Genomic DNA, 27,709 nt, shown 5'->3' with positions numbered 1-27,709 from the left:
GCTAGGAGTAGCACCGCGCTGCAGGAAGCAAGGCCGGAAGAGGCGTTAATGTACAAACAATTGAGGGATAGGGCTGTTGTGAGGATGTCTCGTACGTCCTTCGGGAGTCAATTTTCGGGGAAATGATTTGTGCTTGTGTGTACTGTAGCTGTCCCGGTGGGATACAGGAGAATGGGGGAAGCTTTCTTGCAAGGTGAACAATATTTGTTTGTGTAGCAGCATGTTTTGTTGATTGAGGGGTTCGAGCATTTACATCTCTTCATATTTAATGCGGTATGTTGCGAGGCGTTTCACACATTTTATGTAAAATTTTATATCCTACAATATTTTATTGTATATATTATGAACGTGCAGTAACCATTTCTTTCTATCGCCAAAAGGATAAGATGTATATCTGTAGCTGTACTGCGGAAAGCAAACGATGCAGAAATAACTTCCATTCAAATCAATCAAATGCTGCATGAAAGCAGAATAGGGGGATGGATGCACATAAGCATAATAAAGTATATGAATGTTTTTTTCTTCTTTGAAATCCTCATCCTCCCAGGGCTGGCGTGCGTGGGAATGTCCGCTGGGGTCCGTCCGAGGAATATGAATTTTATCAATGAGCAGCGCCAGGAGCGCATCTACGTCAACAGTTTCGTAAATGGATCCAATAGTGTTAGTATGTGTATGAGGGCACATCGACCAATAAAAAAAACACACACAAACACTCTCTTTATCAATTATCAACACCACTCACGCACACTGGTGTAGCAGAACAACAGCAAATAAATCGTTTGAGGAAGAACAGCAAGCGCTGGGAGGAGACACTGGAAATATGAGGTCGAGTCTGCGCCTTGGATGAATTTTCCCAAGCGCAACCTAAACCACTACCACCAGCATACTACTATCGATTGTGTACATACAGGGCAATCGTGTTGAGGAGAGAGATGTTTGTGTTTGTAACTCTCGTCTGAGCGAGGCGCAACAGTGTGCTGGCCATTCCAGCATGGTCGCGCTTTTCCGACGGGCCACTGCCACTGGAACCCACACAGCCCATCGAAGACGGCGGTGCCGAGCGGTTGCCGAACAGTTTTCCTCAAGCCGCTGCCACGCAGCTGACAGTCGCGAAGTGTCATTCGCCAGCTGAATACGCACGTACGGTCGCGTACAGACAAGCACGGAGCTCCTTTTTTCCAAATCCGAGGGGCAGAGAGTCTAAAAAGCATCAAACAGTGGACTTGCAACGCAATTGTAAAGAAAGGAAATCATTAGATCGTCTTTTTGATTTGAAAAAAAACCTGCTCACACAGTTGAAAGTGGAAAGCTTGTGCAATAACATTAGTTTTTTTTCCTGTACACACACCTCGTAAGCAACTGAAGACCGAAAGAGATGCAGCGAACATTGCTGTACGCGCTCCACATCGCAAACAATGTCGTACTGAACAAAGTGCCTAGTGAATTGTATTATGTGCTGGAAAACGTAGAAACAGTTTGAAACGTTCGAAATTAACCAATTACCCAGAAAGGACATAATACAGTGCCAGTGAACGCAGCAGTGTGTCGTATCAAGTGAAGGCAAAGTGTGTGGAAAAGTGTGAGCTCCAACAAGAATCCTTTTTTTTTTGCCTTTCTCGGAAGCACACAGCTAGAAAGTATCAACAACATCAACAGCACTACCGGAGTGAGCGATACGAGCGATTGGATTGCTATATTAGCAAACAGGACAAGAACAACAAGGATAGCAACGGCACAACATACACACACGCACGCTCAGGTTTACAGCAAACAAAAAAAGGAAACGCACACGCAGCGAGGAAACGGTTCAACAAGATTAATGGTATGTTTGATGGGGAAAAAATGATAACCTTATCCAGCCCGTATCTTTTCCGCACGTGTATGTGGGAGTTTCGGGTTGGGTTGTATCCCTTTCCCTTCCTCGGGCGATTAATTTAGTAATGGAGCCATGTAAAACTTATGAACCAACGCAAAGATTACTACGATCGGTTTAACATTGCTTTCCAATTGGAATGATTTGGTGCATTGCATACATTTAGGCTGATTTGTGAGCGTACGCCGTAGATAACGCCATCTACTAATGAAAATGATGGCGCCCCCGCGTAATGAAAAGGAAAATGTACACACAGTTGGATGAAATACTGCTTCTTCCTCTTCCTATTCTTTTTCTTCTTGTTATTTTTGTTTTCCCACTGCTTGTTTTTCTTTCTCAGTTTGAGCTCCCAATCGGTGGAAGCTTCAGAGGAACTCATCTCGCTTGAAAGCTTCCTGCTCGGTGGGAGCTTTCTCACTCTCTTTCTCTCTATCTCTCTCTCTCTCTTTCTCGCTTTATAAACCCTAAATATCCCGGGCATGGCATTGTGCAAAACAGGTGGAAAGCCATCCTTCTTAGCACTGTGTTTGTGTTTGTCCATTTGCTCTCACTCCGCCGATTGTGTGCGTTCGAGTGTGGTGGCCCAGGTCGAAAGGCCGAGTGAGCCGCACTCAGGTTCGCTCAGTTGCGCCAGGCCGTGGGGTTACCCTTCAGGGGGCGAACGCGTTCCCTGGCACACCGAACGCTACCATATTGTGCCGTGCGTTCGCCTGGCGAACGGTTGCGTTTTGTTTGCGGGTCGCTCTCCCAGCAAGTGGCGGCTGCTGCCTTCAGAGCAAGGCGTTGCTCTGGTGGCTTTGCAACGCCAGTGCAGCCAGTGCTGCCTGCCAGTGGCCCCACCAGTGTGGGTGCATTCAGTGGTGTTTTTTCTCGTCTCGTGTAACCTGTAACCGTGCTGAGGGCTGAAAACGTCTCGCAAGGTCGGCCCCGAACAGGGAAAGAACGGTGCCCCAGGGCCGGAGTGTTGTGTGAACTGTGTTCAAACGGACAGTGCGAATTTTGGGCAGCCAAAGCCAAAAGGACCTTTCCGAGTGGCAGTGCTAGTCGTATTTTCAGTTCCGCTTTTTTCTTTCTTTTCGTTCCACCTGGGTTGTGTTCAGTTGGTTTGCGTTGATTGACCTTAGTTCGGGTTTTCGGTTCGGTTCCGTCACCGTATTGATACATCTCCAGAGCCGTTTTATCGTCATTTGGTTGGTTTGGTGTTTTGCGGAATCGTAAGCAACCATATTGCAGCGCAACAGAAGCAAAGCGAAGAAATCTAGCTTGTGGTTGCTTTACAGAAAGGTAAATGTTTAGAGAAATATCCTTAATTTGTTAAGAGAATCTTAAATATTTGATTTTATCACAGTGCAGACGAGTTAGTTTCGCGTAATGCTACTGAAACCCCATCCAAAGTCCTTCTGGGACACATCGTGTGTGTGTGTGTGGCCTTCCTTATGGACTTCTGGAAAAGAGGTTCCATTTTATCATCCATCCATTTCACGTATAAAATCCATCTCCCCTGAGACATCTTCCCTTCGTAACGCTTACATCTGGATTGCGAAATGTTAACACCAAATGGCCCATCAAGTCCATTTTTACACTCTTTTGCCATTTTCCAGGGCAAAGTATAAGAAGAAGAAGAAAAAAAAGGAGAATCCTGCTCAAGAAAAACCGATACATCCACACAGATACTTGCAGCCACGTATCTTGTCCCTCCATTAGCACACGTAGCGTGCGGGCGGAGAAGCTTTTCTCCAATTCTCCGCCCGACTCTAAGCTCCCGACGGCGTCAAGGTGGAGACGCTTGGTACCTCGTAGGTAGTAGCTACGGCCTGCTAAGGATGCCTTCTCCATTGAACCATGCTTTTGGTTGTATGCATGTGTATGTTTATGCGTGTGTGTGAGTGCGTTCATAAAAGAGAATGAGTGTTGAGTGATTTCGGTTGGCAAAAACGAATTGCCTGAGATCCTGAGCGAACCGTGAGTGCTTTCGATCCTCGTGGCACTCTCGCACGAACCTTTCTCGTTTGTTTTTTGTTGTTGTGCTATTTGGCGAACCCTGTTTGTTTGTGTGTTTATGTATCCGTTTGATCGTGTGCTTGGAAATGGAATGGAACGCAAACAGGGCCATAAAAGTAGCCCCCACACACACACACCATCACAGCCAAACTTCTCATGCGTTGGAATGTGGCTTCACCAATACCAATGTCCCAGCAGTGTCCTTTCGCTTCGTTTTCGTCCACCCACACCTCCCCCCGGGGACTGCTCCCGGGACCTGTTGACTTCGCACTTCGCCAGCAAAGGCCTTGTGTGAAAATATGCAAAAGCGCCTCAAAGCGGAGCTTATCGTGCGGAGAGCGTTCCGGCAAGCGATTGAAGCCAGTTGAAGGTTCGACCGCAAAGCTATCGGAGCCATCGGAGCCAGCCAGTGCAAAAAATGTAGCGTAACAAAGCGTGGTGCGTGCGTGACGTTCGATAATACAGTGGTCTTAGTATAGCTAGCGTTGTTTTTGCTTCCCCTTTTTTGTTGCCAGTACTTTGTTGTTGTGCAGGTGATTTGTTTCAAAATGAGTATTTTACGTGGCATTTAGGAGCAGGCGAAGGGGTTCAAGTTGCTTAAAGTTCAACCACTTAAAGAGGAGTTGCGATCACACTGCAGTGGACGGACCATTCTAGGACGCTAGTGACGTATTTTGCCTGAACATGGGGGGTGCCATTTGTGACAAATTGTTGTAAAAGAAGTTTTAACGACATGCCTTTGCTGCAATTGTCGTTTTTTCCCCTCTTTCGCTTTTGCTGTCATCAACCGGAAAGTGCTTGTTGACCTAACTCTAGACACTGACACTGCTTGGTGTGGATTGAGTGGAGACAGGGTCCTATGTTTACCTTGCTGCGGCCCGGACAACGAGGTCCACCATTTAAACCTACTACTACCCGGCTGGACAAACAAGATAAAATCTCGTCCGTTGTGTGGTCGTGCCCTGTGTTCAGTGATTCAGTTTTTAATGCTTTGCTTGCGCTTTGGGGAGGTCTTTGCTAGCTCGCTAGCCGGTTAGTGCACGGTTGAAGCAACAAAAGAGAACTAAAAGTTAGCTAAAGTGTAGATACAAACACAGAAGCATGGTCGCAAATGAGATTTTTGTCGATGAAATGAAATTAAATCTGTTCGTAGGGCTTGCTGCGCTGCCTTCGTGGCGTCCGTCCGTTGCTGCTCTTGCGCTGATGAGTGCTCGGGACAGGCGTAAGTTAATTTTCCCGTTTTACAGAGTGGCAAACTTTTCCATCCGCCTTTGTACCCCCATGCGGAAGGAGGAACACTGCACATGTAATACAATAATGAAGCCATTAAGGTGAAGCGATAGCATCGAAACCCGTGATGCAAAACTTTCAAATGCAAACATAACTTATCCATTACTTTAGTTGGAAAGCAATTTTGCCTGGCAGAGTGTGCGGTACGGTATCGCTGAGTTGATAGCAGAAAGGAGGCGAAGCCACTCGTGCACAATTATCCTTCTGCGCTGATGAATTGCAGCTAGCAATTAGAAATGGAGTATGATGGCCCCACCTTTGTGGAAAATGCACTGGACATAGCACAACAAAACAAATGAACAAATGAAACCCCCTCTCCCACGAGACTGGAACTGGCTTAGCGGATATCGTACTAGGGAAACTACCGGCAACGGCAGCTGGAATGGCATTTGACCTTCACTGCAGCAGCGTCTGTGCGTTAAACTTTTTTCACCTCACGCTTTATAATTCACCCCTGGATAAGCAATCACCTCACCGGGAATGGTTGTGCTAAATTTACATTTCTATCCAATTACGCGACCGCTTCTGCCGCAGCACAATGACACGGAGCAGCTGACATTGAGACTGGGGGTGAACGAATTTTCGAGGGAAAAGGGCACCATTTTATCACTCGCTATTATACATTAATGGTTGCCAGTTGAAGTTGGAACTTGGCGTTCGCGGGTATCCAAATAAGTGCCTCGTGGGTTTGGGCAAACGTGACGACGATCCTTCTAATTACATTTCGATTCTATTTACTTCAAGTAAGAGCGCGCAGAACGGAAAGTTTTCCAATATACTTCCTATATCTATACGCGGCTTAACCTTCAACCTTATGGAGCTGAGCTCTGATGGTACAACTAGATACGCCCACGAACCAACCGCCCGGGGGCTGTTTGCGCGAAGTAGCTTCCTTCATCCCATGCCCTACTTTGGGGCCTAAACGTCGGAAGCTAGCCATTTTACAGCCCTAAACGACAACTTGTGGCTTGTCGTTTGACAGATCTCGAAGGAATTATAGACATCCATCGAAAAACGGCGAGCGAACACGAACACCTCCCAACTCAACCTTCCCCATATTACCCCGTTTTTACCCACTGAAGCAATCAAATGGGTTCGATGGAAAACCGAACGGCAATTGGGAAGCTTCTCCGTGCCTCTTCTTAGCCCCCGGCTTGTTGCTCCATCCTTTGCCAAGCACGCACCGAGCACGAGGCCAAAATGAAAGTCACGTTCGACGTTCGGAGCTCGACTGCCCGGAAGCCTTTTAGGCCGTGGGCCGTGATCCAACGAAGGGGGCGGGGGTGGAGCTTGAGGATGTTTGAGTTGAGCTATTAAGGACGGCCGACTTTTCCCGATCCAATAAAACCGACTCAAGCACACACACACACAAAGACGCGTGCGTACATTTTGCCATTTTCTTCAGCATGGTTCCAGATGGAAGCTGCCATCACGCACCGGAATAACTGATGGCCATTCCATTTCATTCGACACCTGTGCACAAGGGGTGATAGCGGGCGAAAGTGATATACTCTTGGCTAATTTGTTCCCAATCGCGCCCGGGCACTGACGCAAGACTTCATTCCATGTGTCCTCCACTGTACCATAGTATATATACTAGTCATGGCGGAGAAGTAGGTCGTTGCCGTTGTGGAGAGTCGGCGCAAGATCGACAGCCTGGTAGGAAAGGGAGAGCCAATCCGGGGGGAACGTGTGCGGGAAGACTGTGATCGCGAGAGATGATAAGGAGAGCAGGATGAGCCGCAGCAAGCAAAGAGATGCGGACAGGGCGTATTTAAATGTTAAACGTTGGCCAAGTGTGTCTCAGGTTGTTTTAACTGGTAATAAAGGGTTGTTTCTAAGTGTTGGGTGTAAAATAGTATATTATTTTTAATTAACAGTGGGTAAAGTGTCATGTAATTTTGTCTTTTTTTGTTACTTAGTATCAATACGTTTCACGCGGAGACGGCGGAAAGCAGTGCGAATGTTATGGTAGCTTGTTGATGCGTTATTTCGAACAGTTGATCGGGGTGAATATTGCTATAAAGTTTAACTATTCTCTGTGAATTTTGTTAAATATTTTATTTTGAAAACAGACGTAGAAAGTAGAAAAAAAGCTTTAGCGCTGTTCTCTACCTCTTCTCGTTTGCTTGATAGTAGTAGTGACAACTACAGATCTTTTAATCACTGCAATGGTGATAAAGATCAATACATACCGCCACTTTTGACCGTGTAAAGGCTGTGGTATTGCGTTTCCTGAAAATTGAATTATTTTAGTGCATAGTCATTTATTTTAACATAGCCGGTAAAATACAAACTACGATTGTTTTTTCATATAATACATTGTTACATATACTATTAAGTTATTATTGTTATTGGTTTATTATTAGTTATTGTTACATTATTAATTTTATACTATTAAGATTCATTTGGCAACACCATTAAACAATTTAGAATATTAATTTATATTAGCTATTGTGTCCGATGATGGAAAATATGATTGATTCAAGGGCCTTAAGTTTGAAAACGGCCAGACAGTATGGACAGCAGAACATTGATTATAGGTTGATTATACTTGTACTCTTGTTATCGGACAAAGTTTGAAATTTTCGAAACACTAGATGTTAATTGGGGATAATTGGAGCAACATTATTTTCAGAAGAAATTTGAGAAGCGTAGGAGAAAATGTTCAAACCATTTTTAAGGAGTAAAAAGGTCCATCCTCGAGCTATCAGTTCTGGTGAAAATAGTTCCCGGAACAATGTCAATAATATACAATCGGGAGTCTGCAAAAAACCCTAATGAGGATGATACATTTGCACTGGGGGACTTAAAAATAAATCAGGAAAACCAGCAACTGTTATTAAGTATTGCAAATAAGTCTCTATTTGTTCGTGCAAACTTCGAGGACGTTTTTGTTACAACAACTGAGTCCAACTCGGTGTCGTTCTATCAAACGAAAATACTATAGAAAAGCCATCAATGATCCTGGTTTTCGAGATCTAATCCAATAATCTTTACTGTCTTTCGCAGTAATTCGCCTGTACGCTGAAGGAAGGGAAAAATTTTCAGAAACCAGCAGAACAACGAGCCGCAACTACACGCCCCAAAAACACCGCGGAACACTTTAAAGTGATGATCTAGAGCGCAAATATGTCAAATACTGACACATCGACGACAGTGGCAGCATGGACAACTACTTGGCAACGCTTGATGCTGGCCGCCGGTCTGCTGGCGCTACTGCTGTCCGGCGGTGGCACTAACATCCTCGCCTCGGCCGAGGGCAACATTGGTAAGTGGAGTGGAATGGTGGGTTGTTTATTCTTTCCCGTGCGCCGTGTCAGCGAAAGCCTCGCCAAGGACTCTCAAGGAGATGCGGGCGTTGACAGGCGGAAAGGCTTAGGAGATGAAGACGTAGCGGGGTTTTTTTTTTTTGGTTGAAGATGGTTTGCTGGATCGATAACGAAACGCCAACCCTCCTTCGAGCTTCGAACACTCAATCAAACCCCGTGGTTTGGGGATTAGCACACACACACGCACACACGGAGACGACAGCATTCCCGGAAGCTGAGCGAATTCGGGCTGCGAATGTGAGCTGAATTTTAGATGTAATTTTACGCTCCGTGTGCGTGTCATAGATGCTCCCGGGTCCCGGGGTTTGAAATTGGGGTCGAGCTGGGGTTAGGGATTCGGCTTATCGGTACTCGAATCGGTGCTTACATAACTCATTCTCACCTTTGTTTGTTTGAAAATATGTCAGCGCTTCCAAGTATGCGGCCCTTGTTTTATCCCATCGCTGTGGCCCATCTAAAGCCCCGAGGACAGGCATTTTGGATTTAATTTATATAATTCTCAGAAAAGCGAGAAAAGAGACACAATGCTTACAATGCCGCAATATGGAAATAATTTAAAGAAAATTAAATTGCTTCCAGTTGAACGGCAGGAGTAAATTACTCAGCAACGAATAGCATACATCTGGGCGCTTTCTCTGTTCGGATGCTACGCGCATCGATGTTGCCTGAAGTTATGCAATCCGTGTATCATATCGTTATTTCAAACAGCACGTGAGCAATCCTGTCGCGTCACTTTCTCAACCAAACGTTCAAAAATGTTGTTTTGGTGTGGAAATTCAAGCGAAAAACTAAAACTAATCACGAATACAAATTGCATCTTCAATCGTTTCATGATGCAATATTTTTCCTTTCCCAAAGTTTCTGCCCACCCTGTGACGTATGGTGGTGTAATATTTTCTACATCACTTCATCATAAAACACCCCATTTCGCTCTTTGGCTACACACAGTACAAGCAACTTTTACACCCCTTATCAGACACGAAAATTACGTCACGTTGGTACACACAAAGGCCCGGTGCGCCACCCGCTCCTGGTATGATTTAGTGACTGTTGCATAAAAACTCCAGATTCCGGCTTCTATAGTGATGTACGTGTCGCACTGAGATTGCAATCCGACGTGCAAACCAGCCAGCACCACACGGTGTGTGTTTATGTGTGGGAGTCTTCACGGCACACTTTCCTCGTTCGTGATGTGCTGCGCAATGCACCTGCTGCTACTGTTTCATAAAACATCCTCCCCCGTACGCGAAGCTGGCTAGTTGGCCGGCTTCGTTCCGATGGCCTTGAATAACCGCCCCTCCCGCGCAGGAAAAAAGGGGATGCATCCGTTTGACAGCACCGTTTTGCAGGATATTTGCGTGGTAAATGGGAGCTAGTTTTCCTGCTCGCTGAGCAGCAGCGTGCTGAGTAAGCACGGCGACCAACACAGCATACCCCGGGTTCGGTGGAATTAAAGAGTTAATTGGATTTCTTTTTGCAGCCCGCGACCGACGCATATAATGATGGGAACCAGGGGGAGGGGTTGGTTGCTTTGGAACGTGATTGGATTGCTTTATAATGTTTTCCATTAAACGGTGCAGTCGGGTTTAATGCGAAAACGTTATGCACTAAGGCTGAGCAATTTTTAAAGAAATGAATGCGGGGGCCAGTTACAACGAACGATTCCTATCTAATGAGATCATTCGTACATGACATGATTCAATATTCAGCCCAGCAGGCGCCCAGGATGCAAGCGAGCGATGCGGTAGTTTAATCTACTCATCTGCATCTGGTGCATTGGCACAGCCAGCTGCCCTGAACTCGAGCAACAGAATTGCATTAGACAGTGTTCTGGAGGTGGGTCCGTTAGCCTCATCCTGTCACATGCAAACACGCTGTTGCACCAACTGAAGCAGAAATAGTAGATACGTTTTCCACTGTGTTACATTCAGCTTCAGCCAACAGATTCCAGTTTTCCAGCACAGAAAGCAATCGACACTGCTGCTAGTGGGAACAAAAACGTGTCAGACGGCTCAGCTTCCTTTAGCCTGTATCATCGGTCTATTCCACCGGCTGTATGACGATGGAGCTTTGGTGGACCTTTTTTATTACCCATATATTGCACTATTCATCTTTGTGTGTGTGTGTGTGTGCATGAACGATCCCATGAATCGCACGGAGTGGCTATATTAATGCAGCAAAAACCCCTACCTGTAGTAGCCCTGCGATAGCCCGGTGACACAGAGCTGGTGCGACAGGCGCTTGACAGGATTAAAATCAAAGGATCGATGGTGGCCGGGGCTTGCAGGGAGCGATACAAGGTAATCGAGTGATGGAAGACCGTGCTTGGTTGCGTTGATGATTGGATTAATGGCTGCCAGGTAGGTTTTCCTCTAATGGCTTACGTAGAAAAGGGTTCCGGCAAGCGGATTAGGTGCGAAAGGATTCTGCGAAATAATGCCTGCACCAGCAGCCAGGATCGTTTTAGATCGTCCATGGTGGTCGTTGTGGACGGTGTGGGGTGGTGGGACTTGTCAGTAATATTAAATGATGACGTTTTCAATATTTTCATCGTGCAATAATACCAGCCAGTTGAATTATTAAGCACGTAAATGGAAGATTTATTAAAACAGCAGATCAGTAAGTAAACGCCACAAACTGTGTGGTATTAAATAAACATAATCGTGTAATTTACATCAATTAATCTGTTTGTGGTGCACAAACCTGTAATCCCAACGAAACAGAAAAGCCCACCCGACCCCGGTGAATAATTGATCAAAGTGTGTCCTTTTGCTGACCTTGTACCATCATTGCTGCTTCTGCTCATCGTCGGCGGCGGTTGCGATGACGATAATTAAATAAATGTATTTTCCACCTGTTGTGTCCACGGACACGAGCAGCGATAAATATACATTTTCTATCATCTCTCCCCGGCTTCTGCGTCATTTGGTGTGTGGAGTGACCCCACCATGTACCTACGTATCTGATCCGGGCAACCATCATCAGCCTTGGACGCAGTATTAATTTGTAACCTAATCTACACGCTTCAGCAGCACACCTTTCAACGATGAGCACTGGAAGTAACGAAAGTAACACAAAGAAAGGAAACGTGGTCGTTTGGCAACGGCAATTTCTATCAATTGTTCGTTTTTTGGAAGGAAAGCTGGAGCCTGTCACCCCCTGGAGGCATGAGACCTGTTCCTCAGCAGCTCGCTGGGATTGGGCTTAGGTTCGTTGTTTTGTGCAGGTGAGCATTACTAACAGCTTCGACAGTGCCAGTGGAGAGGAAAATATCCTCCTATTGGATGTGGATAATGCTATCGATACCACCATCATCATCATCATCTGCAGCACCTTATCCACTTTTCAGCGAAAAATGTCGTGGAGAGAGGTGAAGAGAGAAGCATTAACATTGCACAAGGACATGGCATCGCATCGTTCCGGGCGTGGTGTGGTCGTGCAAGCTGTTGAAATGTTGTCTTTGGCAGGAGATGACAGGACCTGTCCGTTGGAATTTTGTCGATTTTGGCAAATAAGGGGATTATAGTTTAGAAATATGGAAAGCATAAAATATGTTTCTCTTACTTCAGCTTGTAATGCAATCCTAATAGAAGGTTACAAAACATAAAAAAGATTAGTCAATTCCTTGGTTGTCCTTTCTGCCTGAGAGCAACCACACTTGAGGAGGTAGACAAGTATCCTACAGAGAAACCACCGCAAGACCAAGAGACAAAAAAACCCTTGTTGAGGTTGCAGTGAACTCTTGACAGCCATTGGTGGAGGGATAGCTTAGTGGGTTGGTGACACAGGTGAATATTGAGTGTCTTGCAGGCACAAAACCGCATCTGCACAGTAAGCGGCTTATGTTGGGAATTACTCAACAATTCTTCCTCAACTTTTAATCTCGACGTTACTTAAATTCATGTTTTACACGATTCTTACACACAATTTATGGCATGATTTGATGCTGCACATTTGCAAAGTGCCTTAAAGTACATTTTTATTAGATCTATCTCATGGTTTACGTGTAAGACGTTGCCACATTACAGAGCCATGAAAGGCAACTGTCGTTATACTTTAGCACGCTCCCATGCTCGAGTGGCTCCCACGAGGCCATCAAGCCCCGCCCCTCCCAGCACTGATTATGCTCCGATGGGGATGGTGAAAAACTGATAATTTATGCCCAACATATGCTGCTCGTGTGCTGCTCTCGAAAGCATCAGCTAACTCGGGGCTCCTCCATAATCATCCCGGGTGCGATAAAGTTGGTTGGCGTACGTGATTGCGTGGTCGTAAATAAAATGAAACGCTGAAAAGATGAGACCGAAAATTACCTGTTGGTTTTGTTGGAAGAAGCAGTCCTGAGCAGTTGAAGGCACGGTGCTTTCATGCATACACGCCTTCCCATTCATAGTAACTGGGCTGATTAACATAAATTTATCCCATTAAGAATTCACCGCAATGGGATTGCTGCTAAATTTAAGCACACACAACAACAAAAACGCCTCAAAGTATGCAATCGACGTGACAGGGTGGTGTTGCTGGCCTTGCTAACCATCCCCATTATGGTTTCCAAATTGAAGCTCACGCTCATGAATAGGAAGCTCCTAAAAGTATGCCATTCACATGACACTTTTACCTTCTCAGCTTGCCTGTGTATCTTAAAAACTGCCACGCTTATCTAAAATTAAACATATACCCTCCGGATCGTTCACTTTCCCCATAAAATAATCGTACAAATAATTACCATTTTTAAATGGAAATTCATTGCCATCACAAGCTGACACTCTTCCTCCCCGGTTGCTCGTACAACAGGTGCGCTAAATATAAACCCCCTTGCCTTGCCGAGCCGATCAATCGATACGCGCGTTACTTGTACGGTTCTGTGTGTGACAAAAATAAACCTCATTTATTGAGCTCATCCGAAGACGCTTGCGGGCTTACATTTCGCACACTTTGGCTCATATTTATGCGCCACAGAGTGAGAAGAAAAAACGCCTAAAGGAAGCTGATTGGATTGGAAAATCAGAACCGGAAGTAGCGCACATTAAACCGGGCCTCAAATTGACGTCGCAACGGTAGCGGTACGGTACGGTATAGCACCCGAAACGGCTTGCGGCGTTTGCGTGTGCCCGCCCGAATGCCAAAGGTTGTGCGTGAGTCCGGAATGGTAGGGCGACGAATAAAAATGACGGCAACTCTAAAACACAGCCCACGCGTTTTTGGGTCGAACTCGCCGGGGGCATCGCAGCCTCGTGCAGCACAAAACTGCTTACAGTGTCAAGATGGATGGAGAGGAAGGAAGCAAAAAATAAGAGAAGAAACAACAAATATATTGTCGTGCACGAAGGAAAACAAACCCCGGAGGAAAATTATAGCATCGGCTGAATCGCCGGTGCCAAAAGCTGTTCATGCCCCGTTTGACGTCATTCGCCTCGCAACGGTGTCGGTGAGTGGCGTTCGCTCTTCGCTCCGACGTTGCGCTGAGCTCCTCGGCGTCTCCCAGGCGTTGCGATGGAGAAAAGCTTCCCAGCTGAGTGCTCAGCGTTGCTTTACTGGCGCTCACACAGGGGACGGGCGGCGACGATATCGGTTGACTGCGTCAATTTGACAGCTTATCATTCTCGTTTTTTGTGTGTGTGTTGGCACATTATTTTTCCTACCCAACAAAATGCGCAAAACACGGCTCCGGTTGGTGGTGGCCGATGAAGGTGACGAGGTGGAGCGGGATGGGCAACATCGCTCCGCTATTTCACTAATTCATTGCGCTGCTTTATTTGACGATGCTTATCTACGGTCCCGGAATTGTGGCGCGGTGTAGGTGTACTGCGGGACCATCAGCGAGCTGGTTGCGTTGGAAAAGAGCGCCCGGAAAGCTGTTTTTTCACGCTGCTTTGTCATTGGAATTTAGGGGATGAAATTTCAACAATGAAAATCACAGGAAATGCCAGTCCGGGCATTGTTCCGCCTGGCATTAGGCGCCTAAAAATAGAGCACAAAAATGGCACAAAATTGAAACTGATACGTGCCACATGTATTTAGCGCTTTTATACTGCTTTTTGGACGAAAACAAAAACCCTCCCACCAGCTCGTTAGTCATTAAGCTTTACCGAGCTTTTTTTGTTGTACGTCCACAAAGCTGTTTAAAACAGAAAACGGTGCCCACATCGTTTAAAGCTTTTAATAAAAGTGGGAACATAAATTACTTCTCTTCCGTTCTGCACGCCCCACACATACACACTGTGAAGCGACTTTACCGTTGACGTCATTTTGCGTCAAAAATTTGTATACCGTCCTAATTACTTTTTCCCACGCGAAAAACTCGACCCAATGTGTGGAGCAATGTGCAGCAAGCAACAAAAAAAAAGATGGAAGAATGAACACGGAATGAAAGCAACATTCTTGTTCGAAGGTGCTCCAGCATGTGTCATGACCAGAGCCGAGGCAATATGCGTGCTGTGAAGATGTTCAACATGTTCTGCAAACAGCGTATTCAACAGCACCTTCTATCCTGGTTTTTCCTTCCCATTTTTCACACACGGATAAGCTGTGCAAGCCGAGCTTCGGGTCTCAGGAAACTTTAGCCGCAAAAGTGTCTCCTTTAAGCTGCACATCTGGTATATGATGCAGGCTTGCAGGGAACATCTTTTCTCGTTCGGCGTCTTCGTTGCCGCTGGCACTCCACTGTGTTGTGTTCACTGCCCACACGCGTGGTGTTCCGAAAATGGTTCGGAAGTTATTTTTAGCACCCACCCAACACCCAACGTGCTTCATCTGCGTGTCCTGCAGCGGTTAACAGGTTTTTATTTTATTGAAATGTAGTTTAATATTCCTCCCAGCAGGATCGGCAGCATTGTATCTTGTGCGAACATGCGCCCCTGGTGTTGGGGAACATTATTAACATCCGCTGTGCATGATTCGGTGCTTTCGTGGTACAGATTTCCCGCCCAAGAGGGGACAGCAGCACATTCCGAACGGGGATAGAATTCGAGCCGTTCGAGTGAGGAAGCAACACAAATCGATCTGTTCAGGACCGCATCACCGACATGGAGCAACATGTCTCTCGAAAATGGAGAGTCTCCACGAGCATGGAATTCATTTCATCTGGAGAAAGGGCCTCCCCATATGTTTACACACGAGCTTTTGAGGGCTGCTCGAGTCGCCGTGGGTCGAGTAGGGCGCCGTGGGAAACCGTCAACAAGCGCTCGTCATCGCTTCTATAAATAGACACTCGTAACGCGCTGTATCAAATTGAAACGTTAGGAATCAATCGAACGAACGCCATCACTCCCCCCGATATCGATCTCAAATTAAGTGCTGACGCTAGAACAGGGACGCGCGCGCACGCGGGCCCCGCGTTGGCATGGGAAATGAATGCTTTCACTTGATTGGAGGCGGGAAATGCTAAAAGTAGCTTCCACGCGTACGTAAATACAGATGTCCCACAGCAGGAATGTTCTCGATTGTGTTCGTGTTCGGGGAATTTGTGCGGAGAAGAGACACATTCATTGAATTTCTAGCAGATCAATTAATGGCTTTTGTGTTGCATGTCGTTTACAGCTCACAAGAATCCGTTCCATTCGTTTACCAGCAACCAGTACATTAAGATGTATTAAAAATGTAATGCTGACAGATACAAAAGACCGTCAAATCCTCAATTCGTAATTCCTTTTCTAACGACAAACCTCCCTCACGATCGGTTTTGAGTTTGTCTTCCATGTTCAAAGATCTGATGCGATCTAAACAGAAACACTCAACGTCATCAAAGAGTCACCATAAATCATGGAACGAATTCCCTTCCCAACACTTACCACTCGACTGGGGCCGTCTTTTTCCGTTTGATAGCAAAACGAAGCCAGCCTTAAGAATCAATATTTCAACCCATGGGGTAGCCCTCCGAGGAATACACAAGCGGTGCGCATGGTGCGCTAAACGACACCACCATCAGCACATCTGGAGCCCGTTTACGTAGCGCATCTTCACATCGAATGAAATAAACCACTCAGCTAAATGTCAGATAATCCTGTGCCCATCCTTTTTCCCATGCTTTGCCCAGACACTGCATGAAGAAACAGAGAGACGCTCCTCCGCTCTTTCGTCTAAGATCTGGCACTCTCTAATGAGGTTGGACAGGAGCGCTGATGCTTGCACTGGTTAAACAGAAGCACGCGGTTCCACGGAAAGAAAGCAAGCAAAAAAAACGCGACTAGAAGTGAAGATGACAGCGTTGCGCCACCGTCCGATGTCTGCTCTCTAATGTTTCCATTCTTTCGCCAGAATGTCCTTGAAGTTATCATCTCGGATGTGAGTGGGATGGCTTGGTGGCGTGGGGACTACCTACGCCCAACCACAGGCCCCAAAAGCGACAGTCATCATCAGCAGCAGTTTGTTTGAATCAAGAATACCGTGGAATAATCTCGCTCCGCGCACAAACCCACCGGGGTGGAAATGATTAAGATTACTTCTCTTCTATTGTGTTTTGAGTTTATGTTATGCTCATGATTTCAAAACGAGATCAAAATCATGATTGAATTTATACAAAGCAGAGGTGGTTTACGGGTTTGCGTTGGTTCTTATCTCAGCTCCAACCTGTCCAACAACCTCCAACCTGCCTGTGATGGAAATAAAAGGACCGGGCGTTTCTATTTCCCATTCGTTACACAGTGTACCACTTTCGATATTATCCCTCCGAGGGTTTGCACACGCAAAGTGCCATTACACCTTCACCAGCTTGGCAAGCACGAGTACCATTTCCGAGTACTGGGTGTTGTCGAGATCGACATAAAAGACAGCTTTAAGTGTGGGTTAAGAACTTTTCTGCGTGTGTCGGTGTTGCCTTGCTCCTAATGATTCTCCTGCCCCAAGGCTCTCCATTCGGCAACTACATTCAGCGTAAAGTTCCATCACGATGATTTATCCCTCTTTTGCTCATCTCAGCCCCCCCATCACACACTTGAGATGACTTTATTTGCGTAATTATTCGTAAACGAGCTCGATTTATCCTTTTCCTTGCGCTCTTGCACTAATCTCACCCACTCATCGGGGTATTAATCGGTACTTTTCTCTTCTTTGCGTATTTGCAGGTTGCCTCTTTGCGGAAACACTTTGCCTGGAACACCTGGAATGGTGCTACGATGGTAAGTATCGCGTATGGGAAAGCTTTCGTAAAGGGTGCCGGCACACGTGGTGTGTGGAGTGGTGAGATGAATATTTTAATTGCTAAAGTAGGAACACAATTTTACGCTACGTGTGTGGCTATGAGAGAGAGTGGGAAAAGAGAGAGAGAGCAAAGTTACTCGCTACTATCAATCTAATCCTGTGGTGGCCGGTCGATGATGGAAAAGCAAGAATCCAATTAAGGAAGGTTCGTTTTATTCTGTAATCACGAAAAAAACATGTGAGATAACACAAAAAGAGGTACACCAAGGTAGTAGATACAGGGCTAAACATAGTTTCTTAATTAGCTTTGCTCTCATAACAAACCCCAGACGTCGAGATCCATCACTCATCCATCACCTGTTGCGAGCGCGAGCGTCTATCTCCAATGATCATCAGGAGCACCTCAATTAATGACCTTTTTTGCTGTCCATCACTAATTCCAGACTTCGCCTTTGGAAAGTGTCTGCCGCAGTACGGGCTGGAGCCGGAGGAGCTGTTCCGCAAGCCGCTGGAGGAGGACCAGAGCCGCATCCTGGCGCGCATGCTCGAGGAGCTCCAGGGAGCCGGCCTCGGCTGGGAGCACCCGTTCACCCAGTGCCGCATCCAGGGCGCCCTCTTCGCCATCCGCACCAACTCGGAGATCCCGCAGACGCTGTGCGCTAACCTAGCGCCCGACCCGGAGATCCTAGGCCCGCAGAGTCCGCTCGCCTTCGTGCGCTTCACGCCGCCCAACGAGGAGTACGCCGACGAGGTATACTATCCGCCGCCGAAGAAGGGATTCGCCCGGCAGCAGCTCGACCTGCCGCCGGTAGAGCTCGATGTGCTGCCGGAGGTCGTTCAGCTAGATCCGCGTGGACCTTCGGCCGAACTGGAACGGGCCCGGCTGCAGGAGCTGCAGCGACGGATCGCTCTCGGACGAGCGATGAAGCAGCAGCAGCAACATCCGCCGGACGTAACGGACTACCTGGACATGGGCGCGGAGGTGAACGAGATCGAGGACAGCCAGCTGTTGCCGTTCAAGGCGGCGGAAGGTGAGCGCGATTGGGCGTACGGTGCGAACAAACGGGGCTCGACCGGTATCTTCCGCGACCAGCAGGCAGGAGGCAACGATGAGGAGCGTGCCCTGAAGGATCTCGTCGACCGGCTAACACCGGCCGATGTGGATCCGGAGTTTGAGTACATCTACCCGAAAACGTCCTCCTTCCGCGAGTACGCCAAGGAGCATCACATCCCGAAGATTTCGAACTTTGCGCCGGAAAACATTAACCGACTGCAGCAGGAGGCGGCGGGCGCAGCGAAAGCGAACGACCCGAACGTGGACAAGTTCTACACGCATCCGCACAAAGCGCTGGCCCAGCACGCGCGGAACGAGATACCGGCGGCGGGGAATTTGCGCGAGTCGGCCGCGTACGCACCGGGACCGGAAGCGGGCGGTATGTACACGGAGGGTGGCTTCGTGTACGTGCCAAAGTCGGGCGGTAGTCCGGGCAAGGACGAGGCACGCACCCTGCTGGACAACATTCTGGGATTTACGCGTCGCGAACGGTTGGACGTGAAGAAGCCGGGACCACCGGCAGCACCACCACCGTCCAGCCAAAGCCCGAGCGAACCACCCAAGGAGACGGCCCCGTCGCAGGATAAGGCTCACGGGGAAGAGGGGGAGAAGCGGCCCAAGTCCAAGAAGGAGCTGTTTGCCCACACAGATGACGATCATGCACCGCACTCGGTCGACACGGAGTACGCGCATGTGATCCTGAAGAACCCGTAAGTTTCGTTCCTATTAACTTACATTTGTCCAGCAAATTGCCTACATTTAGGCGCAATCGAGATGAAATTTTAACGTTCTCTTTTCATTCTGCCCAGGATCGACAACTGGAAGGATGGATCGCGCATTGTGGCGGCGCTTGCCGAGCTGCTGAACATGCAGGGCTACTTCACGCATCCGCGTGTCGACCGGCACGAGGTTTCGTTCCGCGTGGAAGCAAATCCGGACCGCAAAACGGCCGCCGACGTCGCGAAGCAGATCAACGACAGCCGCTTCAAGAACAATCTGTCCCGCCGGCTCGGTGTGCTCGTCATACAGGCCGGCGTGGGCGACAAGACGAAGGAAACGGACGTCTCCTCCCAGCGGCTGAAGCGCGTCGAGGACGGTCCGAACGTGACGCACGTGATGGCGTACATGTTTGCCGGGGCCGGAGCGGCTGCAGTAATTGTGGTCGCGATGACACTGTTCCTCATCCGCAAGCACGACAAGAAGAAGGACAAGCTCGGCGGACTGCAGTCGGGGTTGGGCGGAGGCGATAGCTCGAGCAAAGACTATCAGGACCTGTGCCGGGCTCGGATGGCGGGTGGAAAGACGGGACCGGCCGGTTCCGATTCGCCCGGCGGACGCATTACCGCGCTGACGAAGGAAGCGGAAGCGCGACCACCGTCGTCCCGGTCGAGCACGTCCTCCTGGAGCGAGGAGCCGGCGCTAACGAACATGGACATCTCGACCGGCCACATGGTGCTGTCGTACATGGAGGACCATCTGCGCAACAAGGGTCGCTTGCAGCGAGAGTGGGAAGCGCTGTGCCGGTACGAGGCGGAACCGAGTGCACGTGATGCGGCGCTGCAGGCGCAGTGTGCCCCGCTGAACCGCCCGGGCGCCCCGTTACCGTACGACCATTCGCGCGTTGTGCTGAACCATCTGGCGAACGCGGAGGGTATGGATTACATCAACGCGTCCACCATCACCGATCATGATCCACGTGCGCCCGCGTACGTCGCTGCCCAGGGACCGATGCAGTCGACGCTGGCCCACTTCTGGCAGATGGTGTGGGAGCAGGGTGCGGTCGTGCTGGTTGCACTGTGTCGGCTGCAGGAGAACGGCGAATCGGCCTGCGCTCGCTACTGGCCGGAGGAGGGCGCCGAGGTGTACCACATCTACGAGGTGCACCTGGTCAGCGAGCACATCTGGTGCGACGACTATCTGGTGCGGTCGTTCTATCTGAAGAACCTGCGCACCGGCGAGACGCGAACCGTCACCCAGTTCCACTTCCTGTCCTGGCCGCAGGGCGGCGTGCCGACGTCCGCCAAGGCGCTGCTGGACTTTAGGCGCAAGGTGAACAAATCGTACCGCGGCCGCTCGTGCCCGATCGTCGTGCACAGCAGGTAAGTGGAGGCTTGCGTTATGCGCCTAAAGGTATGCAATGCTTATTGAAATCATCATTATTATTGCACTTTTTTCTGCAGCAACGGATCGGGCCGTACCGGCGCCTACATTCTGCTCGACCTGGTGCTGGGTCGCATGAACAAGGGCGCACGGGAAATTGACATTGCCGCCACGCTGGAGCATCTGCGCGATCAGCGGGCCGGACTGGTGGCGACCAGGCAGCAGTTCGAGTTTGTGCTGATGGCCGTCGCGGAGGAGGTGCACGCCATCCTGAAGGCGCTGCCCCAGTCCACCAGCGGCAGCAAGGGCTCGCAGGATCAGGAGAAGGAGGGCAACGGGGTCGCCCCAGAGGCAGGTGGCAAAGCCGCCGACAAACCCGTGGACAAATGAAGTGAAAGCAAGGCGATTAGTTAAGGAGAGGAGAGGAGAAAGCTTTTCTTTGTGTGAAAATAGTTCTTGTTTGCCAAGCGATGGCAGTTTTGAAAAGGGGGAAAAATGGGAGTCTTTTAAAGGAAGTATCTTTGTTGTGGTCTTGTGGTTTTGAGTAAAGCCAAGCCAAGTTACTGTTGTGTTTCAATGTGTTTAACCTGTCACCCTCTGTGTAAGTGAATTGTTTTAGATGAATTTAGCGGAACTTAGAAGAAAATACAGCTTCCACGGTTAGTTCGACCCCGTTTTCTGGGGCAGAAGTGTCAGTTGGAAGCGCAACTTTGGCATATGACGACAAAAAAACCCAAGCTATCGGATGTAAGCGGAAACTATCGATTGTCTAGACGATGCAGCGAACCCGAATGCACGCACTCATACTGGAAGACGGCACAAAATGAACTGAACAGGCAAACCAAACAACCACAAAAAATGTATTTAAAAGTTACAACACAAACAATCACACACATACACACAAAATTCTGCACCAGAAAAAAAAAACAGTGGCAAGAATGGCACGGTAAAAGCAAAATCAGCCGTTCTGTTCTGTAGCAAAGCGAGGCAGCGGTGTGCAGAGTCGAGCGTTTCGATTGCCGTTTCCCGATCGGTCCACTGTGTCCACCAGCCTGCAGAGTGGTTCGACCGGGAAGTGTACACGGCAGGAGAGGACACGGCCCCAAGCAGACCCGTTGCAAGCAAGATCGCAAGCTATATGAGGACCGCGATCAACACCTTCTTTTGAATATCATCCTTGCACCAAAAATCGCCGACAGGGACAACGTATCATACACATCACTTACTAATCATACACACATACACACAACACACATACATCTCAGCGCATTGTTACTTAGCTTAGACGGGGGAAGCTGAGCCACACCCCGGCCCCACTCCTTCGAACACACACACACACACATCACCTATGTACCTCCTATTATAGCAGTGTTTGAACAAAACGCCGCAAACAAAACACAATATACCCCATTTCCACTCTTATCTTGGGGCAATTAGGGTGTGGGTATGTGCCAGCATGCGGACAAGGGACAGTTTGATGGCATGGCCAGAGGACGAAGCTATTTATCCTACCATACCGTACCATATAACAAACAAACAAAACACACACAAAAGGACATACCAAATGGAAATACAAAATCGCCATACATATATCTATACATACATACATTATATATACATAAAATATATATATATACATATATACATGCATTATTATATTAAAAAACAAACAGAGATATAGAGAGAGCGTATATCGTGGGAGATGAGTACAGATTACTCCCCAAAATAACTATATTTTAAGCCCACTGGCAACCCGCTGGCGCTGATAATGATGATTATGATTATATGTTGTGCAACAGATTAGTGAATTGAAAAGTATATATTTTGTGTGGGAAGCGTTAAAAGAGTGTAGTGTAAAGCATGATCTAGAAAAGCCTAGGAAAGGAGAGAGAGAGAGAGGTTCGTTTCGTACAACAATCAAGGGAGCGATTTTAAATCGCCTAACACTATCATCACCACAGGGGGAATTCAAAACCGCACAAACCGCATGTCCACAGGACTTACGCGGGACCGTTTCTCAACCATTGGTGCAGCTATTAGGTAGGAGTAAATAATAAAAAACATCATCGCAAAATGATAGCATAAACGCGAACAAGTACATTTGATGTGCTCCAGGCAGTAAGCAGGAACCAGGATACAAACATAAACCCGCCACAGAAGAACCTTCACACCACAGGTGAGAGGGATTGCTTAGACAGAGACGAATGAACGAACCGCGATGGTAAAGATCGGGATGAAAGAGGCACACAATCGAAGGGCAAATTGGAGGGAGTGATTTTTAAATCAGGGAGAATACGGGGAAGAAAATATATATTTTTTTATTCCTTATTGAAGCATTGGTCGCCGCACACGACGCAACGGCTGCTGCCGCTTTGCAAACCGGTGCGTGTGCAAACGGCAGTGCACTCACTCACACGAGAACACGCGGTGCGGCACGGAATACATTTACAGCGGCACCGTCGCGTGTTGAGCGCGCTGGGCGCACGCGCGTTACGCGTTACTTTGCTGCGCGGTAGCGGTGCTGCGTGTGCGTGTGCGGTGCTAGTGCAACCAATTTAGTATACATACTCACACGTATAGAAAGCAGCAACCCCTAACACTCACAAACATACACCTTATTAGAGAAACTGAAGCGCAAAGCCTGCATTTTTAGTGTTAATGTAATGTAACGAAACCCAAAGAGGCAACTAAGGCAACTACTACAACAGGCGAGATGTAATTGTTCGATGAAAATGTGTACTTTATGAAAGTAACGAAACAACCGTTACCGCTTATTCCATTTTATCCCCAAATTTAGTGATTTAATGTGTGATTCAACGTATGCATGTTACTATACTATAACAAACAAACAAACAAAACAAGCGCACTCTATCACAATCTATCCGCGAAAGAGCGTGCAACACTATCGCGGTGAGTGTTCACTACGGTGTTGCTTAGCCACTTAGCGAGATTAAGTGTAATTTACGCAACAAAACACAAGCTCAAATCACGTACTTTCTCGCTCGCACAGCATGGTACGGTTGTGACTCTCCCGTGTTCCACGCAAGATCATGGCACTACAGCTGCCTGACAGCTCGAAGCCCTCAACTCCAGCCTGTTGAGGGTTTCGAGGCTGCAATGTGGCAGATAGGGAGACACAAACCGCACGGCACACTGTGCCTCGATCTAATCAACCAACAATCAATCCACAACATGACGCACACTTAAGCTGGGTTGTGCTTTTCCGTCGATTCGTTTGCTTACCATTCAGTTTAGAAGATCGCGCTATATAACCGCTTGACCGTACCCAATACCTTTTCGGTCGGTGGTTGATTCTTTTTTTTGTTTTCTCTCGGGGGCATTCAATTTCCAATCCACCTCGCCAAAAGCTGCACCAAACAAAAATGGTGTCAAAGCAAATTATGAAATCAAGTAAAAATGTATGCGCAACTTACAGTGAAATTACAATTATGTGAGAATTTGCTTATCCCAAAGCATCATCTCCATGGTGACGAACATCGCTTCACGATTTACACATGTTTGTGTATGAATAACAACCACAAACGGATCAATGGAAAAGACGCTCAACACGTGCCGTCCCATGTTGTGTGGTGAGTGAGTGTGTAGCGAGAAAACATTATGGTATAATACAACAAAAAATAATAATGCGACAGCAAACTCTATATAATAAATTGGCGCAAGAGGGCGGTAGTGATTTGTTTACACTTTACAAGAACAAGGCAAAGCGGAAACATGGACAATTCTATCATGAATAAACAACTAAATCTAAACGAACAAGGAAAACAAACAAACACGATCCATGTGAAGTAGAAGACGGCAGAAAAAAAACAAGTGTCATAATAATTAGCAGACGATGAAGAGGGGGAAAAAAAACGAATTAATCAGAGACTGAGTAAAACACTGAGAAAAAAAAAAAACAAACAAACAAACAGACAAACTTTCAATTACACTCCCATTCACAAGAGAACATTAGTTTCATCCTGTTATCACGCCAGCAGCACGGCAGCAAAACCATGGGCGCTCCCTCCCACTGCGAGCGCATTATCTAAGTAAGAAAGATGGAAAATAAACCGGATTATGTTTCAATACAACTCTACCATAAACTCTCACTGTCTCACTTTAGTGTATGTTTAGTGCTTGGACGGAACCTGTAGTAGTGAACGGCTTTGTTTCATTCGCTCGCTTTCTTAGCGTTCAGTTTCACAGTTGTTTTGGATTGGCATTTTTATTTATCCCGCGTTATCCCACAACACACCCAACATACTAAACTCGAACTCGAATCGAACAAACGGAACAAAACGGTACCCGACAACATAATGCACTGCAAAGGAAATCGGCCAACGACGAACGGATAAACGAGAACAAAGCTAAACAAGCAAAGCAAAAACTCATACAAAAAAAAAACAAATCTGTAATGGATTACTATATATATATACATACTTATATAATGATACTTTTTGAGCTATTTCACGTAAATTATATAGAGATATACATTTAAAGGGGCAAATAAAAACAAAACTGGCAAACAAACAAAGCAAACAAACCCAATCCCTTTCTCATAAGTCATAATCATAGTATGGCATAGTGCCAGATTGGGGCACGCTGCAAACAACAGAGAGCACGTCTTTTAAACTTGAAGCAAAAAAAAACGGAATTATGACAACATTGTAACGGAACTGGGGACTGCATGCATCCCACTATGGATAGATATACACACACATAAATTATATACATTATATACATATACAACGTCAATACAGTGTCCCTCCCTTCTTCCCAAAGATTAAACATACACACACACACACACAAATCCCACGGTTCACTGTACAACTCTTTAAAGGATCAATCATCAGCAGTCTCACACAATTATGAAAACACATTATACTATTGTACCGCGCCCCACCAACACTATTCCCTGCAGTTACTGCAGCTCAATCTTATCGAAAACACAAATATACCGACACTGTTTAACTAGTTGTGGTTTGCGGACTTTTGTTTTTTAGTGTGTGCACTGTGCACGTTTTATATAGCAGCAACCGATGCCGGTACACCCCGTACCGCTTTGCACAGTGTTTGTACAGCGGTACGGAATTGTGTTTAAGAAGATTCACCTCGTGGAAGAGACGTTTTGCCGCGGGTGATTAGCATGCTTTGATGAGTGTACATTTTTGCTGTACAAATTGCATACTTTAGGGCGTATTTGGCCCATTGGCCCACAGGTCTACATACGGGCGCAGTGCGCCGAAAGTATGCAATGCGTGCAACAAAAATGACGCATTACTGGCATGCTAATGAATTCATACGTGTTTTTCCAATAAAAAAAAACGATCATTTATCATATTCTTTACAAACAGCAACAAAAAGTGGAAAACAAAAACTAAGAAAATGGAGATAATCTTACTACACGAACTCACTAAGCTGGGCCTGAAATAAAGTGTGACCTGCGCTGGCAGCTAGAACAGGAGCATCCAAACTGCTACACTTAGAGTTGAAAACTGTACTGTTAAATATTTACCATACGTGAGCCTCTGTTCCAAAGGAATTAGAAGAGTGAGGGATAGGAGAGATAGGAAAGGATGCAAGGTAGATAGGCGAGCAGTAGCTGTCTGGAGCACCACTCCACAGTGAAAAGAGGAGTTAAAGAAGAAAAGTTAGCAAAAAAACACACTCACACACAGATGCATATTCATATTTATCTTTATGTAACTAAATGTCCAAATTCGTTACACCTCAATACACTAGCACAGCCTCCAAAACGGAGCTAGCAGCAGCAACCGATGCAGAAGAAGAAGAAGAAGAAGAGGATGTGCAAAACTCTTATAATGCGAAACCAAATACAACAAAAAATGCACAAACAAAACAAAAAAAAACACCCAAACTCAATACACATCAATGGCATGGTGACGAATAAATATACATAAATATATATTCTCTATGTTTCTTTTTGAAAAGAGCATAAAAGCAAGCAACATTTACTGGTTTGGTTTGGTTTGGTTTGGTTTGGTTTTGTCCGTCTAATTTCTCCTACTCCTATTTGGAACCGTTGCATTCGAACTGCACAGGAAAAGCGCATCAAATTGCGCATGAGTGTGTCTGTGTGTGTCTGTGTATGTATATTGGTGTATGTTTGCGTGTGTGTATTCGGGCTGGCAGCAGGAATGGGTTTGCATGGCAAAAGAAACTACAGCAAAGTGCATTTTTTCAAAGCATGAGCATGAGGATAACATTCAATTATTTACAACCAGAGCCGAAGGCTCGTATGGAAGTGAGCTTTTAAGAACAAAACAAAAATAAATAACACATCCAATTGTCACATTCATCTAGGAGAGACACATGGTCGATAGTGATGGCAGGAGCAGGAAAGATCTTTCAGAAGTAACTTTAAATCCTTATAGTATATAGAGTGAAGAGATGAACTGCTGGACCTAGTACACTCTCGTACGCGATAAGTATTATGTAAGCATATTAAATGACTAACCATTTGCTTTGCGAACTGATTTGCGACTGGGATGCGTACAGTGAGGGCGCTAGCTGTGTGTAAATGTGTTAAGTGTAATGTAGAATATCTATTTCCCCTCTTCACCATACCACCAAGCACCGGGCAAGCTCAATTGTAAATGCAACAATGTCAATCAAACCGCGGTACGAGGTTATTGCGATAGAAAAGCATCCTTCTAATTGTCTCCATTCTCCACCCTTACTCCCTTATGCTTCATTTGTAACGAAATCACACACACAGACGCGTAGATTTTTATTTTAGAAGCTTTTCAGATGAGATCAAAATTACTGTACCTTTCCCAACCCCCCGTAATTGTGCTTGATGATATCGTCGTGCTCGTGCAATTCGAAGGTTCTTTTACTCCAAAAGTGATCCAAAATATATATACATAAACATCTGTTATTCTCTATGTTGACTTTTTC

The 27,709-nt window shown here is 46.7% G+C and overlaps 1 protein-coding gene and 1 long non-coding RNA gene across 8 annotated transcripts; both read left to right on the top strand.

Moving 5' to 3' along the window:
• The first annotated feature begins 716 nt into the window (after nucleotides 1–716).
• On the top strand, nucleotides 717–26,757 carry LOC1277829 (receptor-type tyrosine-protein phosphatase N2). Of its 6 annotated transcripts, none has more exons than XM_061660698.1 (6): nucleotides 717–1,822; nucleotides 8,177–8,435; nucleotides 17,559–17,612; nucleotides 18,078–19,398; nucleotides 19,498–20,787; nucleotides 20,869–26,757. In XM_061660698.1, the coding sequence occupies exons 2-6, from the start codon at nucleotides 8,297–8,299 to the stop codon at nucleotides 21,176–21,178; spliced, it is 3,114 nt and encodes a 1,037-aa protein (XP_061516682.1). In that variant the 5' UTR covers nucleotides 717–1,822; nucleotides 8,177–8,296; the 3' UTR covers nucleotides 21,179–26,757. The 6 variants fall into 6 exon arrangements, with proteins under 6 accessions (XP_061516682.1, XP_061516681.1, XP_061516683.1 ...); XM_061660697.1 differs by lacking the exon at nucleotides 717–1,822 and adding an exon at nucleotides 2,536–3,157; XM_061660699.1 differs by lacking the exon at nucleotides 717–1,822 and adding an exon at nucleotides 4,175–4,312.
• On the top strand, nucleotides 8,444–12,083 carry LOC133393860 (uncharacterized). 2 transcript variants are annotated; one of them, XR_009766443.1, is made up of 2 exons: nucleotides 8,444–11,722; nucleotides 11,846–12,083. It is a non-coding gene; the product is annotated as an uncharacterized LOC133393860 (long non-coding RNA). The 2 variants fall into 2 exon arrangements; XR_009766444.1 differs by having other exon boundaries at nucleotides 11,827–12,083.
• Nucleotides 26,758–27,709: the final 952 nt, after the last annotated feature.

This window comes from Anopheles gambiae, chromosome 3, assembly GCF_943734735.2.
Source record: "Anopheles gambiae chromosome 3, idAnoGambNW_F1_1, whole genome shotgun sequence".
Taxonomy (NCBI): Eukaryota; Metazoa; Arthropoda; class Insecta; order Diptera; family Culicidae; genus Anopheles; species Anopheles gambiae.
Note: the sequence above shows the minus strand (reverse complement) of the source record. Positions and strands in the feature narration are given on the sequence as shown.